The 19,044-nt window shown below is 51.0% G+C and overlaps 1 protein-coding gene across 5 annotated transcripts in view; it reads right to left on the minus strand.

Annotated features, from left to right (window-relative positions):
• HNF1B (HNF1 homeobox B) overlaps positions 1-18,746 on the minus strand; it is a 102,766-nt gene extending 84,020 nt beyond the window's left edge. For 3 of the 5 annotated variants that reach the window (XM_058445558.1, XM_058445559.1, XM_032162587.2), the window contains exons 1-4: positions 18,403-18,746; positions 13,365-13,564; positions 7,193-7,457; positions 5,217-5,452 (exon numbers count right to left, since the gene is read on the minus strand). In XM_058445558.1, the coding sequence (XP_058301541.1) occupies positions 5,217-5,452; positions 7,193-7,457; positions 13,365-13,564; positions 18,403-18,746 (1,045 nt within the window). The remainder of the gene's footprint in view (positions 1-5,216; positions 5,453-7,192; positions 7,458-13,364; positions 13,565-18,402) is intronic. The other 2 variants (XM_032162589.2, XM_032162588.2) reach the window with 1 other exon arrangement.
• Between the last annotated feature and the right edge of the window lie 298 nt (positions 18,747-19,044).

Raw genomic sequence — 19,044 nt, forward strand, 5'->3', positions numbered from 1 at the left:
TCACCTAAGACGATGCACAGAGGAACTCGGCACAGGGCCTGGGACCAAGGAAGCGCTCCATCGACACTGGCCATTAGAATTCCTCTCGCTGAGTCACTACTTTGCCACTGGAAACTTGGAGATTTCCTCCGGTCCTGCAGAATTCAGTGCCAGGGAAAACAACAGCATTCACATAGGTACCCTGGCCCAGAGTTTGGCTGGTCTGAGACCCAGGGTTAGATTCCCTCAGGTAACCTGGGAGGGGCTGTGAAGGGGGATGAGCGAGAGGCAGGAGGCAGGCAGGATTCTCTGTTTTTCAAGCTCTAAGCCACGTCAGGGAAGTCAAGTCCACTGGGCTTGGAGAGGGAGGAATAGAGTTCAGCGAGAAGGAGGAGCAGCAGCCACAGAAATAAGTGTCTCCTCTTTGGTAACGGGGCTATGGTTCGGGACCCCTGAAAGTCCTCCTGGCAGGGACTCTTCTCTTTTTCTTTGTGCCTCACTTTCTTTCCAGGAGAATAAGTCCCCACTTCCCTCTCAAAAGGTGACACAAGAGTGAGGACATCACGCGTGGGAGAGCGGAGGCTGATGAAGACCTTTTACCCCTCCTCTCCTCCTCGAGGTAGTGGCCAGGTGCGCTTGCTGCCGACTAGAGCAAAGGGTACAGGGAGCAAGGTCGCCACAGATCACACAGCAGATACCACGGCTTGGGCCAAGGCTAGCCGAGTTTCCATCCCGTGCCAACTTCCTCCTCCTCCTCCTCGAGCCAATCAATACAAGCACCAGGCTCCAACCAGTCCTTCTCCTTGCTGCCGCCCTGCCCTCTGACCTTTTGGGGGCCTTTCTCTTGATTCATCTCCAGAAGGGAGGCAGAGGCCATCATTCCGGACCTGCTCAATGGCTTCAGAATGGGCTGTCATGGGGCCTATAACCAGGGACAGCTCCTGCTGGCCAAGAGCTGGAATAGGGGGTGGGGGCGGATAAAGGCCTTCCAGGCTGAAGATAAATGGCTGCCTGCAGCCTGCTACAGTAACTTCAGGCCCCCAAGAAGAGCAAACAAAGGGTGGCCCTGTGACACTCCCTGGAAAGATGAAGGCCCAGCAGCGGCAGCCAGGCTGGTTCAAAGCCCCAACTTAATTGTCAATTAAGCATGCATAAGGGAGACAAAGCCATGACAACCCTTGGCTGCATGCTGGTGTGTGATTGTAAAGCCGAGGAGGGGCAACGCTGGAAACAGCTGACTCTGCTGACAATGTGTTTGTAGGGCATCTTGTAACCAATCAGCCGCTGACAGAGGCAGAGTGCTCCTCCTGCCACCCCTATTGTGCCGGACATTCCAGGACTAGGGTCACACCGTGGTCATCGTGGGCAAGTGGGCCACAGCGTGGTAAGCATAGCTGGGAGGGAAAGTGCTGTTAGAGAAAGGCTGCTCTTCCTCTCTAGGAAGAGGGTTCTGGGGAAGCTTCGTCTCCAAGGTGCTGCCAGCCCTCCTGGCTCAGGTGCCGGTGTTTGGAGAGGGGAGAGCGTGGAGAGTGGGTGTGGGGGGATTCGGGCCTTGTTTCCCCCAGCCCAGTCTTTGGGGTTGCTAGTGCTGACTGTGGATTTGGGCTCTCCTCAGCAACATGCAGATCTTTTTTTTTTTTTTTTTTGACAGTCTTGCTCTGTCGCCCACGTTGGAGTGAAGTGGAGTGGCCCATCTCAGCTCACTGCAACCTCTGCCTCCCGCCTCCCGGGTTCAAGCGATACTCCCGCCTCAGCCTCCGGAGTAGCTGGGATTACAGGCGCCTGCCACCATGCCCAGCTGATTTTTGTGTTTTTAGTAGAGATGGGGTTTCACCATGTTGGTCAGGCTGGTCTCAAACTCCTGACCTCAAGTGATCTGCCTGCCTTGGCCTTCCAAAGTTCTGGGATTTCAGGCATGAGCCACCACACCTAGCCCACAGAGCGTTTTTGTTTTTTTGTTTTTTTTTTTTGAGACAGAGTCTCGCTCTGTCGCCCAGGCTGGAGTGCAGTGGCGTGATCTCTGCTCACTGCAACCTCTGCCTCCTGGGTTCACACCATTCTCCTGTCTCAGCCTCCCAAGTAGCTGGGACTACAGGCGCATGCCACCACGCCCGGCTAATTTTTTGTATTTTTAGTAGAAACGGGGTTTCACCGTGTTAGCCAGGATAGTCTCGATCTCCTGACCTCGTGATCCGCCCGCCTCAGCCTCCCAAAATGCTGGGATTACAGGCATGAGCCACCGCACCCGGCCTTTTTTTTTTTTCGGTATTCTGCACACAGTTACGTTTCTGGCTTGGTTAGTGACCGTACCTTGGCTGTGGGCACTGAGGTGGGAAGAGTGCCATGCGGCTCTACAGACAGAAGCCACCCCGAATGCTGGGCTCCAGCCTGCTGTCTGCCTGAGTGCATTACTCAGGATCCCTGTCATGGCACACATGCCATCCCGGCAGCCTGAGATGGGGACACGAGTCTTTGACCCCAGCATCCTGCATCTCAGGCCCTAGCACAGCAGCCACCTCTGTTTCTAGTTCCAGGGCCAGGACACATCTTACTGCCTCTTAGGGGGAATGCCCTGGTGTGTGAGATCAAAAAGAAAATGATTTCTGCTGCATGCCAGTCTTCTCACTGCCCTTGTTTAGCCCTCTCTAATGTTAAGAGTCATAATAAGGGTAGTATGGGTTATCGGGAAAGGTGTCTTTATACATTCACTCCTTTCATCCTCACACGCGCCCTGTGTGGAAGGTCCTATTTCTCCATTTTGTAGGCAGGAAATTCAGACTTAGAGAAGTTATGTGAATTAGCCACAGTTATAACCTCACTGGATAGAACCCAGATGCATAACTACACTCAGAGAAAGAGAAGCCAGTCCCTGGGCTTGGGACAAGGACCACGTTGATGAGCCGAGAGTGAAAATTAAGGCAGAAGGGCTGGGCACAATCTCACAACTGTAATCCCAGCACTTTGGGAGGCTAAGGCAGGAGGACTGCTTGAGATCAGGAGTTCGCGGCTGTAGTGAGCCAAGACTGCACCACTGCACTCTAGCTCGGGTGACAGAGGGAGACCCTGTCTCTCAAAAAAAAAAAAAAAAAAAAAAAAAGACAGAAGAAAGGCAGCTACTGATAATATTCGGTGTCCCGTAACTGTTGCTCCAGAAACAGTAATAGGATCTATTACACCGCAGAAAGATCCACAAAGCCCCCAAACAAAACCTCGATCTGCAGCTGGTTCTGGTGACTTGACAGTGACCCGATATCTTTCCTACCAGGCAGGACATGCAGCTCGTACATCACTAGCATATTCCCAGGACTTGGTAAGCACTCAGCACATCGCAGTGCTGTGGCAAAGTATGGAGTGGGAACCAGCAGGCCTGAGCTCTAGTCCTTGTTTTGCTACCATTACTCTGTGTCACTTTGGCAAATCACTGCCTCTTTCTGGGCCTCAGTTCCTTTCTTCAAATTCCCTCCAAATTCTAATATTACAAGCTTTTTAGAAAGATCCAGACTTCAGGGGCACCCCAGAGTATCCACTTCCCGTGGGACACGCCCTTCCTAGACTGCAGTCAGAGGAGTACACAGGCTGTGTCTTCTGCTCACCCTGCCGGGTTTCCAGCACCTGCTTCCCGTCCCTCCAGCCCCAGCTCTCTGGGTCTCCTGTCAGCACACAGGATGCCTAAACCAACGACCCCGTGGTGACCTCGGCACAGCCCCAGCTTGTCAGAAGGCTGCTGGGCCTTTGTTTGGCTTCCAGGCTCCCTGACTTTGGTGTGGAGATCACAGGTCCCAGCACAATGGCCATTGTCTTCCCAATAATGCCCCTTGCCCCAACCACGCCCCCCGCAGCTCCCAGCTTCAGCGCCGTGGATCGCTGTGGCGGGCAAGCGCTCCGGTCCTGCCCGGTGCCAGCCACGTGCCATTTGCCACAACCCTCAGAACCCTGCTTTGAATTTCCCTAAAGGGGCGAAGTTACTCTGCAGTCAGGCCAGTCTTTGCCTAGGGGCTTCTCTGCCTCTTAAGTAACCAAGACTTTCTTCCTGTGTGGCTGAGTCTCTCTCCTCTGTGGGAGTGGGACCTACAAAAACCCCCAGCACTGGCCCCAGCTTCATGCTGGGCACTGTCAGGCTCCCAGAGGCCCTGGAAGAGGCTGTGCTACGGGAGGGCAAAGCAGGCATGGAACAAATGCTTGTACACCACCCAGCTGATGGCTCTGAGCCTGTCTTGGTGGCTTTGGTGCCCCTCAACACTTGGGTCAGCTCCCAGCCCTCAGGCCTTTCTCATCAGAAGGGCAACCAACAGGTGAGGGGAGCAACAGGTTTCAGAATCACCCCCGAGTTAGAAACAGTGTTTGGCTTTCCTTTCACAAGCCCTTTTCTTGGAGCAGCAGGAGGCTGCTACACTTTGTCCTCATGGGCACTGCATAGACCCCAGTGAGCACATCAGTTCTAGGAAGGCAGCTGTGCCAGGAGAATGAAGGACCAGAAGAAGTGCTCCATCCCAGCCTGTGCCTAACACAGCACGTAGCATGTAGGTATGCTTTCCCCCAAGAAGGCTGTAGTGTTCCATCCTGACAAACCCAGAGCCCACGGCAGAGGCATTCTAATCCAGGCCAGGGCCCAGCACACAGGAGCACTCAATCAAGCACGATGGAGCAGGTACTTAGTCAGTTTTGCCCAACTCATCGCTGCAAAGATTTCAAGTGACTGACCCCCACCAACCCTGATGACACACGGAAGCCAACAAGCAGAGGCCACCAACAGAGTGGCTGTCCCCAAAGGCCACTGGGCTTCTCCTGAGGCAGCCAGGACCGAGCGAGGGGCAGGATATGGCCAGGGATGGAGGAGGTAGCCAGAGTACCATCCTCCAACACAGTGAGGGATGCCGCGCCATCGCCACCCCTTTGCCTGCGGTTTGCATCTGGCCTACCCATAAGGCAGCCTCCTCAGTGTAGAATGACTGCTGAGTCAGCAGCCACACAGGGAGAAGAAGAGGGAAGGAGACAAATAGGGTAAAGGGCTCCCTGGAAGCCGAGTGAGCCCTCACAGGGCAATGGCTGAGCCAGGAGTTGGAGGAGACTGATCAGAGCCACATATTATTTCCAGGGGAATATTCTGGCAATGAGAGAGGGGCCCTAGGATCATCTCAAAACATTTGCTCCTCTGAAAACCCTTAAACCAGATAAGATCCGTGGGGAGAACCAGGATGGTCGGGTTGCCAAGGCAGTGAGGCCCAACCTTTGCTTACCTGACAGCTTGTTTGGAGGAGAGGAGCTGGGCTGGTGGTGGGGGGAGCTGTGGGAGAGCAGAGGGTTCAGGCTGTGAGTCTGGTTGGAGCTATAGGCGTCCATGGCCAGCTTTTGCCGGAATGCCTCCTCCTTCCTGCGGTTCGCAAACCAGTTGTAGACACGGACCTCAGTGACCAAGTTGGAGCCCAGGCCGTGGGCTTTGGAGGGGGACACCCCTCGCTGCAAACATTCTGCCCTGGGAATGGATGGAGGGGAGATGGTGAGTGAGGGTGGCGGGGGGACTTGTTGGTGCTTGGTCAAAAACACACAATCACAGCAGTCTTGATTGGGAGTGTGAAGGGGCTGTGGGCAGAATGGAAGGCTGGGGAGGAGAGGCCTATGCAGAGAAAAGGCCAATCCATGGAGTGATCTGATGAAGACGGCTGAAGTGGGCCTGAACACAGGGACAGAACAGGCTATGCCACCCTGGGAGTCAGGCGCTTTGGCTCTGGTGTGGCTCCCGAGGAGAAGAGAGCGAGCCGGGGACAGGCAGTCCAGGGGAAGCTCCAGATGGGGCTTCCTGACACCTCCTTATTTAGCCATTCTTCCCACCACACAAAAGGCAAAGCCCTTCACTGGCTCTGTCTTGAGTGGCTTCAAAGCACTTCGAGAGGATTTCTGGGGCTTTTGGGGCTTGAAATCCCTGAAAGAGTGCCAGGAAGCAAGATGCCTTATCCCCTCCAAAAGGCAGGCTGGGTGGGGTACAAAGCAGGGTGCATTGAGATGGCCAGTCTCTAGCTTTATCAGGGCTGGTGAAACCTCAAAACCAGGTGTGAGAGATTCTTAGACACTACTGGGTGCTGCAAGGCATCTCGTTAGTCGGGGTACGGAGCACAGCCTGAGGACTCAGTGGCAATACAGGCCTCCTTGCTTCCCAGCCTGACCTCCCTGGCTGCATTCTTTCCACGGCCAAGGCCAGCCCAGCCCAGAGACAGAGAAAGCGCATACAGGTCTTGGCCAGACCAAAGAGCTGAAGTTTTAGAAAGTCAATACTGGAGTCAAGGAGAACAGGGCAGGAATGAAGTAAAAAGATTTCCCAAGGTTTTCCAATCGTTTAAAAAAAAAAAATAGCTGGGCCCTGTGGCTAGAGCCTGTAATCCCAGCTATAGGAGGCCAAGGCAGGAGGATCGCTTAAGCCCAGTTCAAGATCTGCTGGGCAACATAGCAAGACCACATCTTAAAAATAAATACATAAAATAACACATAGTTTTTTTCGTTTTGTTTTGTTTTGTTTCGTTTAAATAGAGATAGGGTCTCGCCATGTTGCCCAGGCTGGTCTCAGACTCCTGGGCTCAAGCAATCCTCCTGCCTCGGCCTCCTAAAGTGCTGGGATTATAAGTGTGAGTCACCGTGCCTGGCTGGTAGTTAACACGTTAAAAGAACTCTGTTGAGTCAGCGGGGGCAGAGTGACTGAACAGATCTGACCAATTCTTACTCTCCTGTCAAGTTTCCTTTTGGGCCACTGCATGTCTGACAATTGGTAGAGGCCAGATCTAGAGTCTGTGGCTAAGGGAAAGTTTTACCCTGGCCTGTAGGGAGGTCAAACACACAACTTTCACTTTACAAGTATCATATTTTACGTTAGCATTCTCCAGAGTATCTTCCCTAGAATAATAATTCATGGGGTTGTTTGTACTCCACCAAAGATTCCATAGTTAACAACCAATTCAACAAAGCTAAGTGGGTTTCTTGACTGCAGGGCTTCTCGGAGCCTTTAATATATGTTGTGACTCTCTAAGGGGAAGTATCCATATGCTGGTTCTCAGACTTACTGATTAATGAATTGATATTGGGGTTCTGCAGAACATACTTTGAGAAGCTCTGATTTAGCCACACTTATCTGTATAACTAGTGTCTCAATATCCCAGGACCGAGGGGGAGAGATCCTGGGTCCGTGTGCGTGCCCAGCGCCCAGGTGAGCTTCTGGTGGTGTTACCTGTTGCATTCCTCCACTAAGGCCTCTCTCTCTTCCTTGCTGGGGTTCTTTTGCCGATCGTAGGCCTGGTACAAGATTTGCTGGGACGCGGGCCCCCATTTGAATCGGTTGCGGCGCATCTTCTTGTTGGTGGGCTCAGAGCAGGCATCATCGGACTGCCCAGGCCCCTGGCTCTGTTGACTGAACTCTGGAAAGAGAAACAGCAGCTGATCCTGACTGCTTTTGTCTGTCATATTTCCAGAACTCTGGACTGTCTGGTTGAATTCTGAAAAGAGAAAGGAGTAGATTTGATAGGGTCTGTAGCCTTCACTCAGCAGACAGACACAGACAGACAATGGACGAAGACACCTTTATTCCCCTCACCTAAGCTTTGCAATCTGTTCTCACTGCATATGGAGCTGGAGACGGGGAGGCCTCAGCACAGGCCCTTACTGCCCACCTCAGTTGCCCCAGCAAAGCCACCCTTTTCCTTTCTTTGAAGGAGCTCAAACATAGCCAGCTGTTGTTTTAAGAAAAAAAATTTTTTCCCCCTTTGGCTCACTGGCCCTCAGACATGAAGCAACACTCTGCATCCTGAACTCTTGTATTTGATATCAAGTGGGTGAGCTCAATCAAGTCTCAGATCCAGGGGAGAACTGCTCAAGGTACAACTGACACTTGCACAAAACATTCAGAGGCTGTAGATAGCACTCCCCACCTCTCCTCCCTCTTCCTATATCCTAGGTATCTACATTATAAAGTCAGGTTTTTAGAAAAACCCCAAACCTTTTGAAACATGCTTTGAAATAAAGATAACTGGAGCTTTGTATTGGAAAGAGAAAATGTGCTTTAGATCTCAAATAATTTCAAAGACTACAAACACAGGACCTGTCTGGGAGTGGTGTTTAATTAGCTGGAAATGATGCTCTTTGTCTGTCCAATTCCTTGGGTCCAGGCACACTGTGACCCTCAGGAGATTTTTGTGGAATGAATGAGAGCTAGCAGCTCGGCCCAGTGGTGATGCCTTAGCCTACATGGTTTAATGAGATTTGATATTTACATTACTGAAGAAGAAAGCTTTGCTGTCCTCGTCTTCACATCTGCATGAAGCAGGGCTCATCAGGAGTGATTAATTCCATTTTACAGATGAATAAACATAGAGGCTAAGCACTCTGCTGAGCAGACACATAACACATTCACTTCCTAGCTCTGGGCCCCTATGTTCTGGATCTTAATATCTTTTTTTTTTTTTTGAGACAAAGTTTTGCTCTTGTTGCCCGGGCTGGAGTGCAGTGGTGTGATCTTGGCTCACTACAATCTCCGCCTCCCGGGTTCAAACGATTCTCCTGCCTCAGCCTCCTGAGTAGCTGGGATTATAGGTGTGCGGCACCATGCCCAGCTAATTTTTTGAATTTTTATAGAGATGGGGTTTCATCATGTTGGGCAGGCTGGTCTCAAACTCCCGACCTCAGGTGGTCCACCTGCCTCGGCCTCCCAAAGTGCAGGGACTACAGGCATGAGCCACCATGCCCGGCCTTGATGACTTTCTTTCTCAGTTCCTGTAATTACTCCCACAGGTCACAGAGAGTGGAAGGCTACCACCTCCCTTTGTGATAAGCTCTGAATGTCCCATCATTTACACGCTATCCTTGTCGTTCCTTTGGACAACTGGATCCAAAATCCTCAAAGTTCAAGTCAGGCTACTACTTAATGTTTGAATCCCCTCTACAACCCCCCACGGAGTGGCCCTCCAGTGTATATGCCTCCAGAAGCAGGGAACTTACCACCTATCTAAGGCTCATTTCCATTTTGCTCCATCAGGAGGAATGGTTAGGGCCCCTAGCCAGCCAGGACTTGGGATCCCAACTGCAGGTGGTGTTGGGCTTTGTTTAACTGTGGACTGACCGTGTCACTGGGGCCTTTGATTTCAGCCCATTCACCTCGGAGGATTCTTAGGCCACCTTAGGGCTCTGTTTTCAGTGGTGCCCAACAATGCCACTATAGACCTGAGAGAGTCCCTGTCAAACGTACTAGCAGGAAGTCACTGCTAGTGGGATCATGTGGGGCCCCAGCTTAATTCCCTCATCACTTAATCTCCCCAGCTGTGGAATGAGACTGACTGAAAGCTTAGGGACACTAACTAGTCTTTTAGAATACCTGCCCCTAGTCAGGATGATAGTGATGTTGGCCCAAATTCCTTTGGGGGTTATACTTTTTCTTTTTTTTCGAACAAGGTCTTTCTCTGTGACCCAGGCTGGAATGCAGTAGTACGATCATAGCTCACTGCAGCTGACCTCCTGGGCTCAAGCTATCCTCTCGCCTTAGCCTCCCAAGTAGCTGGGACTACAGGTGTGCAAGCCACCACACCTGACTAATTAAAAAAAATTATTTTCGTAGAGACAGGGTCTCGCTATGTTGCCCAGGCTGGTCTCAGACTCCTGGCCTCAAGCAGTCTTCCCGCCACCTCAGCCTCCCAAAGCATTGGGGTTACAGGCGTGAGCCACCATGCCCCACCTGATTATACTTTTCAAAGTGCTTTAGCCCTTCTATGGCATTTGGCTTCACAGCAGCTCTCTAAATGCAGTTACTTGAGGGGAAATCAAAGGGGCAGAAGGAGATGTCCCCTGCTCAGTGAGGTCTGTCACAGTGTCTTCTCTCCTCCCCGTGGGCCCTGTGTGGCACCGGTGGAGTCACCAATGGCCAAAGCCAGTGTGGATCATCCCAAGGGCCTGGGAGCAATGTGAGATTTTTTCATTTCATGTGAACAGACACAATAATGGTTCACATTTATTGAACCATTTCTATGGTGAGGTATTGTGCCAAATCCTCTAAATATATTCCTTCATCTAATTCTTACAACCGCTCCATGTGAGAAGTATGGCCAACTCCATTTTACAGATGAAGAAACGGAGGTTCAGACTGGTTAAGTGACTTGCTCAAAGTCATGTGGACTTGGGGCAGGAGCCTGGACATGAGCCCAGCCTGCAGGCTTGCAGGCTCCTAACTACCAGCCTGCCCATCACCTCTCACTAAAAACAAAACCCGGCCGGGCGCGGTGTAATCACGCCTGTAATCCCAGCACTTTGGGAGGCCGAGGTGGGCGGATCACGAGGTCAGGAGATTGAGACCATCCTGGCCAACACAGTGAAACCCCGTCTCTGCTAAAAATACAAAAAATTAGCCGGGCACGGTGGCGGGTGCCTGTAGTCCCAGCTACTCGGGAGGCTGAGGCAGGAGAATGGCGTGAACCCGGGAGGCGGAGCTTGCAGTGAGCCGAGATCGTGCCACTGCACTCCAGCCTGGGCAAGAAAGCGAGACTCAGCCTCAAAAAAAACAAACAAACAAACAAACAAACAAAAACCCAAGCCATGTACCCCGCAAACGCTTCAGATCTGACTTGTGTGGGGGTGACAAAACCGACTCCTGAAGCTTTGTGTCTGGTGGGTGTGAGACACTCTTGCAGCTGCTCCCTAGTGTGGGGGCTGCCGCAGTCTCTCATCTGCCCTTTGAGGAGGTAGCAGCCTGAACAGTGTTCAGAGCTCAGTGTGTCCTCAAATCAGCCGGTGGGTTTGCCTGTAGGTGCTCAGAACCATTCAGGTTCCACTGACCTCAGGGGCTTGGCTCTAGCCTCTTCCAATTTTTTAAGAACTAGACTCCCACATTTGCTCCCTCTAGCCACCAACAACTCTTCTCTACTTCCCTTCAGATTAATTGGGGTTGGGGAAGCAAATGTTCATTGCCCATGAAAATTATCTTGGAGAAGTTGGCTTCAGTAGCCTCTTTATAGGCTTGGGGGCTGCTTGGACAACGAGGTTCTGTGTGTGTAGAGGGGCCCATGAATATTACCATTTGTTATTTTTAGTTTTTCCAGGAAATTTGTAATCATGTATCATTTTTTATTCTCTCCCCTCTCCTCCTCCTTCTCCCCACCCCATTGACTTGTGTCCCTCTTTTATTTCTCTTGCTTCCTAATTCTTATATCACGCTTGCATGTCTTACATTCATCCTTCGAGATATGATTTGAATGTCACCTCTTCTAGGAAGCCTTCCATGATGTCTCCAGGCAATTTAGCAATTCCTCTGCTGCCCCTTGTGTGTATCTTTATAACAGCTCTTAGAAAGTGAATGGCATTATTTATTCAAACATCTCCACTTCCTCACTGAATGGCAGGTAAGTCCCTGGAGAAAAGAACCTACGTACTCCATAGCTTAGCATCGTGTTTGGCACATAGTAGGTTCCTGTTACAGAAGGAAGGAATGTTTCTTAAGCTTTTATGTCTCATGTGACTTTAAAACAAAAATAACAGCTGGGTGCGGTGGCTCACGCCTGTAATCCCAGCACTTTGGGAGGCTGAGGCGGGTGGATCGCGAGGTCAGGAGATCGAGACCAGCGTGGCCAACATAGTGAAACCCCATCTCTACTAAAAATACAAAAAAAAAAAATTAGCCAGGTGTGGGGGCGGGCACCTGTAATCCCAGCTACCCAGGAGGCTGAGGCAGGAGAATGGCGTGAACCCGCGAGGCAGAGCTTGCAGTGAGCCAAGATCGTGCCACTGCACTCCAGTCTGGGCGGCAGAGCGAGACCCCATCTCAAAAAGTTAAATAAATAAATAAATAAATAAATAAATAAAAAATAACAACAACAACAATCTCTTGAAGAGGCTGTTGTATTTGTAAAATGCCCCTTCCTCAGCATCTTGAGAAACTTTCTGGACCTCTGTCTTTTGAGAAGTTTCCAGTCTGCCTTTCCTGCCTCCTTCTCCTTTCTGAAGAAATTCTCATTGAATACAGAGAGGCTGCACAGACTGGAGATGCTGCATAAAGCTTAAATTGGGCAGGGCCCAAGGGTTGTTGGGTCTTTGGAGACAATGGCTCCTGAGAATTTTTTTAGGCTTTCCAGGAACTACAGAGAGTTGCTTCATGTCAGGAACACAAATTCTTAAAGAGCTAGTCACCAAGTATGGGGGGCCAACCCATTCTTGGAAAGGTCTCCCGCTCTACGCAGCAAACAGCTCTCACGATGCTTCTTCCAATCTATTCATGTAATGCTCCCAACAAAAGCACAAACACCACAATATGAAATGAACACCTAAAACCCTTCCTTTCACCAGCCCAGGGACATTGAGACGATAAATACTGAAACAATCACTTTAGAGCAATGCGTAACAGAAGACAAGAGTCATTTCAAAAAGCCACAGGGAAAAAACCCAACCCTGAAAGTGGTGGAAATTAACATCTTGATAAAGACAGAGAAGGCTAGATAAAGCCAGAGGAGAGTGTGTGGGGAGAGTGAAAACCGATACAAATTTTCCAGGGAAAGGATTGGATCAAAGTAATGAAAGTGTAATGTCAAAGAATACTTTCCTAAAATACAGACAGTATGTCATTCCTACTCTTGTTATTCATAGGCAGTTCAAACTTCTCTAGACATACTGCAAAACAAAAACCTTTCAGAATTATTGGGTGGGAGAAATCTTGGGACAGAAAAAAAACTTTGGGATGGGAATGGGAATGACAAGAATTGACAGGTCAGAGTTCCAAATGCAGACACTTTTCCTGTGCCCTGCCTTAGCCAGAAGTAGCTTCTTCACGAGCAGGGCCACCAGCTGAGGTCCCCACACTCTACCAATGTTGGTAAATGTGGGTAAACACCTTAAATTGCCTCAGGATTCAATCCCTCCCACTATCCTCCAAGAACAGGGTGAAGTTCTGAATATATATGTCTCCATACAAATGCCTTCTATTGCTGATACTTTTTCCAGAGAGGAGGAAATTAACAGTAATAGTAATCAATATTATTGACTGCAACGAAATGTCTTCTTTGGAAGTTGACTGATGGTCATGTATCAAGGGGAGATGCTGGGTTTTCTCTCGGGGAGGATATTTCACTGTCACCTACTTGGTTTCAAAGAGAAGGATGTTGGAAGGAGGAGCCAAAAAGTTTAAGGCACGCTGCATACACTGACAGGCTCCTCAGAGCAACTGGCTGGGTAGCAAGGGGCTGTGACTGAAGAACATGACAGAAGCCAATCCATTGTACAGCAACCACCAAGGCCAAATCTACTTGCCACCTTCCTCATATCTGCCAAGTGCTCACAAGGCCTTGTCGATGAAAGGGAAACTGAGGCAGCCCATGGGGTGAGAGGGCAAAGGTCACTTCAGGTTGAGGCAGAGGCAGGATGAAAACACTTACGTCGGAGGATCTCTCGTTGCTTTCTGACGTACCAAGTGTACAGGGCGGCACGCTTCTGGGTCTTCATAGGGGTGCCCTTGTTGAGATGCTGGGAGAGGTGCGATTGGTTCAGGCCGGTGACATCGACCACCTCCCTCTGGGGGATGTTGTGTTGCTGCATGTAGCCCTTGATCATTTTAGCAGCCCTCCAAGGGTCCTCACTAGACAGACAAGCAGATGGTTAGGGTACTAGTGGGAGACATCTGGGGAGAAATATTCTCTTTCTAGGGGGTGCTACCTATGGTCTATGCAAAATTCTGAATTTTCCACCCATCTAAGCTACAACTTTGGGATAGACATGAGGCCAAAATGGAAGCTAAACAGAAGAGAAGGTGACGGCCCCTGTATGGTACACCTCATCCCGTTCTTCTGAGGTTAGCGGGCAAAAGAGGACTTCCCATCTTCAGGAATAAAAAAGCACCACCACCACTCTCTCTTATTAAGCAAAAAGAAAAGCTCGTTTATTTATTTATTTATTTATTTATTTATTTATTGATGTGGAGTTTTGCTCTTGTCACCCAGGCTGGAGTGCAACAGCATCTTGGCTCACTGCAACCTCCGCCTCCTGGGTTCAAGCGATTCTCCTGCCTCAGCCTCCCGAGTAACTGGGATTATAGATGCCCAGCACCACACCCAGCTAAATTTTGTATTTTTAGTAGAGATGGGGTTTCGCCATGTTGGCCAGGCTGGTCTCGCACTCCTGACCTTAGGTGATCCATCTGCCTCGGCCTCCCAAAGTGCTGGGATTACAGACGTGAGCCACCGCGCCTGGCCGTTTTATTTTGCTTTCCTTCATTTTCCTGGAATGTGGGAGATTTAAACGGCAGGTGGCCCACTGGAAAGTGGGGATGCCTTTAGCTTGGGGCTGGACTCACTGATCCTACAATGAAGGAGGGATAGCGTCAGTTTCTGAATTTGCCCAATTTTAGCTTCAACCTCTCCTACGTCATTTTCCTTTTGAATGGGTATCTCCATTTCTTATAAAACAGGGGTGAAATGTATGTGTTCACCTTCTAAGAAGCAAGGAGGGTGTCTTAGCCAAATAGTAAATAATTTTCAGAGTTTTAGAAAAGTTTTCCAAAATACAATGTTGTACCTCTTTGGGACTGGAGGATCACACCACTGAGGTGAGGCAAGTAGTTAAAAAAAAAAAAAAAAATCCACAGCCCTACCTTCCAGACAAAATCTACTGGGCTAATGGGGACAAATAGCTTCAATTCTGGACATTCACAATTTTAGATGCTTGTTTTCCTGTATTATCGTGTTTCTCATAAATTTTAAATACTGGATAAGAACATGGTTATACTTTTCATTTCTCATAAACACAGGTGTGTAAACTGCTAGTTTTAGCACCTTTGAATTTTATTTGTCTAGAATGGTTTCAACTTTGCCAATATCTTTTCTGGCTTATTGAACAGATGCTTTGAAAAGAGAGATATAATTCAAAACTAGAAATTAAGAAAATAGTGTGCAGCACAGAACAAAAGTGCTAAAGAAGCAATATATACACGTTTACTATTTATTTAATGCAGGTACATATTTAACTTACAAAAACCAGCAACCCATTACTGTATGTTGATACATGTATCAGTTCGATAGAACATGAAAAAAAAACGGAAGGGAAAACTAGTTTCAGGTGAAACGAAAAAGAAAACGGTGTAGAGGCTGAAATAGACACAGCATTGCAACATAATAAGCAATTTTATTTCTAAATGGTGCCTTTAATATGTCAAATAAAATTAATTTTGTTTAATGAATAAAAATCCAGTAATCGAACATATTTTGTAAGCATTTGGGTAGTTGTGATTATTTTATCAAGACTTTGATATTAAACTCGTGAGAACACAGGCTTTGATAGAGATGTTTTTGAGAAATGCAAACTTTTTATATTAATTATATATAAGAACGAATTTCTCAAGTATTTACAAAGGTACTTTCCGAGTACACAATATAAGGAAGTAACAACAAGAACAAAAAATGAGAAAACGAGTTACGGTTTCAAACGTGGAGAATTCACATTAAGAGGAAAATAATGTAATAAACGTTTTAGACATATCCTTGTAAACATCACAGATCATTTAAAAGTTTATTTCTGGTCAATATTTCCACAGATATTTTTAGGGTGGAAAAATACTTTCAACGGTTACGAACAAGACGCTTCGAACCTTAGGGGAAAAATTGCATTTTAAAAGTGAATATTGCTTTAGCAAATCTTCGGTTATTTTTCTTTTGTTTAAATGCCTTTACCTGTGCTCATTTTGTATGCCTAAGAAACCTAGAAAAATAGGGTACTGTTCTAAGTGGGAATGATTCTGTGGAAACAGTGAATTAGCCCAACAATTGGGGAGGGAAAAAAAAGCCCCCCAAAACCTTATAAATAATGGCAAAACCTTTTAAGTCCGACTTAAAAGAGAGTGAGGAGTAAGATGGCGCAGTTATACCTTCACAGCTCTCTGACCCCAAAATTCACGTGTGTTCACCGGGAAGAGCCGGGAGAGCTGGTTATTTTTTTTATTTGAAAGCACAGCTCAGGTTCAGGGGTTCCTAACACGGAGAAAGGCACGGGTCCCGAAGAGCGCCAGCGGCCATTGTGTCCCAAGCGCAGGTGTCAAACGCTGGCCGCGGCGCCCGCAGGGTACGTCCCGCACGCTCCTTCTCAAACAATGACTTTGCTGCCCAGGAGCAGAGACGCCTGGACCCCAGCGCAGTCGGCAGCGCGTTCGTTAAGGAGCCCAACTTTGGCTTCTTAGAACGCAGCCCACTTTCTAGACGCCCCCGTCGCGCCTGCCTCGAGGCCGCGAGCAAGGCCAGCTCCGGCAGGGAGCCGGAGACCGGGAAGCGCGCAGTCCCGACCTTCCTTCCCTGCCTTTCTCTTCTAGGAGGTTCACTAGAACTCCAGGAACTCCAAAACGCGACTTCTGTTTCTCTTTGATTTTCGCCTTAAGGGAACACTGTGGGCAAAAGAAGGGAGTGCGTGTGCCCGAGGCTCTGGAGCCCCCTGTGCAGTGACCTACGAACCGCTAGCGATTTCTTGAAAAATTACTTTAATCAAGTCCGGCGCTCCCGGAAGAGGGGGAGGAAAGGCCGCACCCGCTCGGGACGGGAGAAAAAAGCCTCCAGGTCTGTCCCGCGTCTCCAACTCGGCGAGGGTCTCCGGCTCCCCAGTCCCCCTCCCTGCCCTGCTGGGGCCTGGGGCTTTGGGGAGGGAAGAGGGGGGCTGGGGGTCTAAGGACCCTGGGCCGGGCCTGCGGGTGTCGGCGACCCGGGTGCTCCGCGGGCGGCTCCGGCGCTCAGAGAGCCAGTGTCCCGCGCCGGGCGCCTGGCTGGGTGCGCGCTGGGAGCGGCGAGCAGCCCCGCGCCCGCGTTTTGATTTCCTTCCCCCTTTAAGCCGCGTTTACAACTTCACCAATGAATAACCCGCCTCTCTTTTCAACCTAATCACGGCTCTTTGTGTATCTTTCTGTTGATGATTTATAGAAATAAATTAATAACACCCCAACTCCACGTGCTGCAGTTTATGTTACGTCTCAGTTGCAGCCAGCCCGGCGCGGGGCTGGGTGCGGAGGGGCGCCCCAGGTCCTTCCAGCGCCGCGCTAGAAAGCGGGCGCCTGCGGCCGGGCGGGACGGCCTAGGCCCTGTGGCCCCCGGTGGCCGGCGGTGGGAGCCTGGTTCATCCGCCAGGTCCTGAGCGACCTCCCCGACAGCCCTGGCGCCCCAGCTGCTCCTAGGGGCCACTCTCTCGACCCCTCTTAGCCTCTGCGACTCACACCTTCCGCGTCGCGGAACTCTCTTGCAGGAGTTCTCTCCGGTAGGGGAGAAATCACCTCCGGGCGGGGGAGCGACGAGGGAAGAACCTCAAACCTATGAATTATACCAAGTGTGTTTGGGGAAAAAAAAATCTACAAGTTCCCCTGATTGTTTTGGCTGGAGGGCAAACCGCCAGGCCCTCGGAGCGCAAATTCAAATGCAAGGTCATATCCCACCCCAAACCGCCGCTGCGGACGTGCGGCCGAGGCTCAGCCCCGAAATCGCGGCGCTTCAGTGTCCGAAGCCACGCGATGGGCTCCGTCCTAAAGCGGAGTGGCCCGGGAGCGACGTGCTGTCTCAGGGAACCGCTCGGCTCCTTAGATAATTAGTAACCAGCTGTCAAAGCCTACGGCGGTCAGGGAGGACCCACAAACGATCCAGGCCCTGGGGATACACTGCCAGCCGGCCTGACCTCCCGGGGAGAGGCCGGGGGTGAGCAGCGAGGTCTAGAAACGCCCTCCTTTCTCAGACTGAGACCAGATCCTCTGCGAACTGAGGTCTGAGACGCGTTCGCCTCCACACCACCGCGCTTGGTTTCTTTGGCCCCGCGCGGGTCCACCTGGACCCTACATGCAACATGCCCTTTGCGAATCTAAACCCGCGTTGGGGATCCCGGATAATTCCGGGCCTTGCATGGGCGCGGCTAACAAGAGTGCCCACCAGGGAACTCGCCTCCCAGATCCCGGCTCCGGATGCCGCCTGTCCTTCGGCAAAGAACTGCAGGTCATCATGCAGGTCAATGTGTCCGAGGCCGACATGCGGCTTTCCAGACCCGAGGCAGCGCGCAGGAAAAATGCGCGGCCTGGGGCTTGTAGCGGCGCGAGCCTCTGCTCCCGGGAAGTCGCAGCGGTTTCACTGCACCCACTCGCAACTTCAGTTGCGTGGGCAAACCTCCTGGCAAAGGGCTCCGCAGCTCCAATTCTCCCCGGCCGAGCCCCAGCCCCGCGGGGAAAAGCCCTTGGGTCTCGGACGCTGGCCTGGGCCTAGGGAGAAGAAGCCCGGTGGGCCGCAGGGTCGTCCGGCTAAGGGATTGGGAAGGGTCCAGGTGTTGGGAGAGAAGCAGAGCGCCCCCCGGGGGACTTCTCTGGTGGGAAACGGGCTTGGCGAGTGTGGTCGGGCGCAGTGTCACTCAGGCCCGGGGCCGGGGCTCCAGGGGTTGGGGTGGGTCATCTCCACCTCGCTCTGCGCCTACCTGAGCATCCGGTCCACCTCCGCCCGCTGCTCCGCCGCCTCCTCGGTGTTGAGCGCCTGCAGCTCCTTGAGGATGGGAGGTGTGTCATAGTCGTCGCCGTCCTCGGAGCCCTCGTCGCCGGACAAGCGGCCCTTGGCGTGGCCGTTGGTGAGAGTATGGAAGACCGGCTTGGTGTCGGGCTCTGCCCCGCTGCCAGGGGACAGGGGCAGCGTCTCCAGCTTCACCCCGAAGTTCGGGGATGGCAGCAACTCCTCCAAGGCCTGAACCAACACCTCCTTGGTGACCCCGGAGCTCAGCAGGGCGCTCAGGAGTTCTTGCTGGAGCGACGTGAGCTTGGACACCATTTTCCAAGGACGGAAAAAGAAGGGGGTGAGGGGGTGGGTGGGTGCGAGAGAGGAGGGTGGAGGGGAGTTTCGCAAGCAAACCCCAAATCCAGGAACCCCTCCACCCTTCAGCGTCCAGACACCTGTTACTCCCCGGGGTCCCGGAGGCTCCTCTGAGAGGAGTCAGAAAACTTCTAACTTGCCATGATCGCCACCATTAGGCCATATAAGATATGCAAATTAGTGGGAAGGGCCCAGCTTTCGGCTGGATGCAAATGATGGTGGGGAGGGGGAAACCCGGAGAGAGGGAGAGCCGGAG

The sequence above is a fragment of the Hylobates moloch genome, unplaced genomic scaffold, assembly GCF_009828535.3.
Source record: "Hylobates moloch isolate HMO894 unplaced genomic scaffold, HMol_V3 SCAFFOLD_10, whole genome shotgun sequence".
Classification (NCBI taxonomy): domain Eukaryota; kingdom Metazoa; phylum Chordata; class Mammalia; order Primates; family Hylobatidae; genus Hylobates; species Hylobates moloch.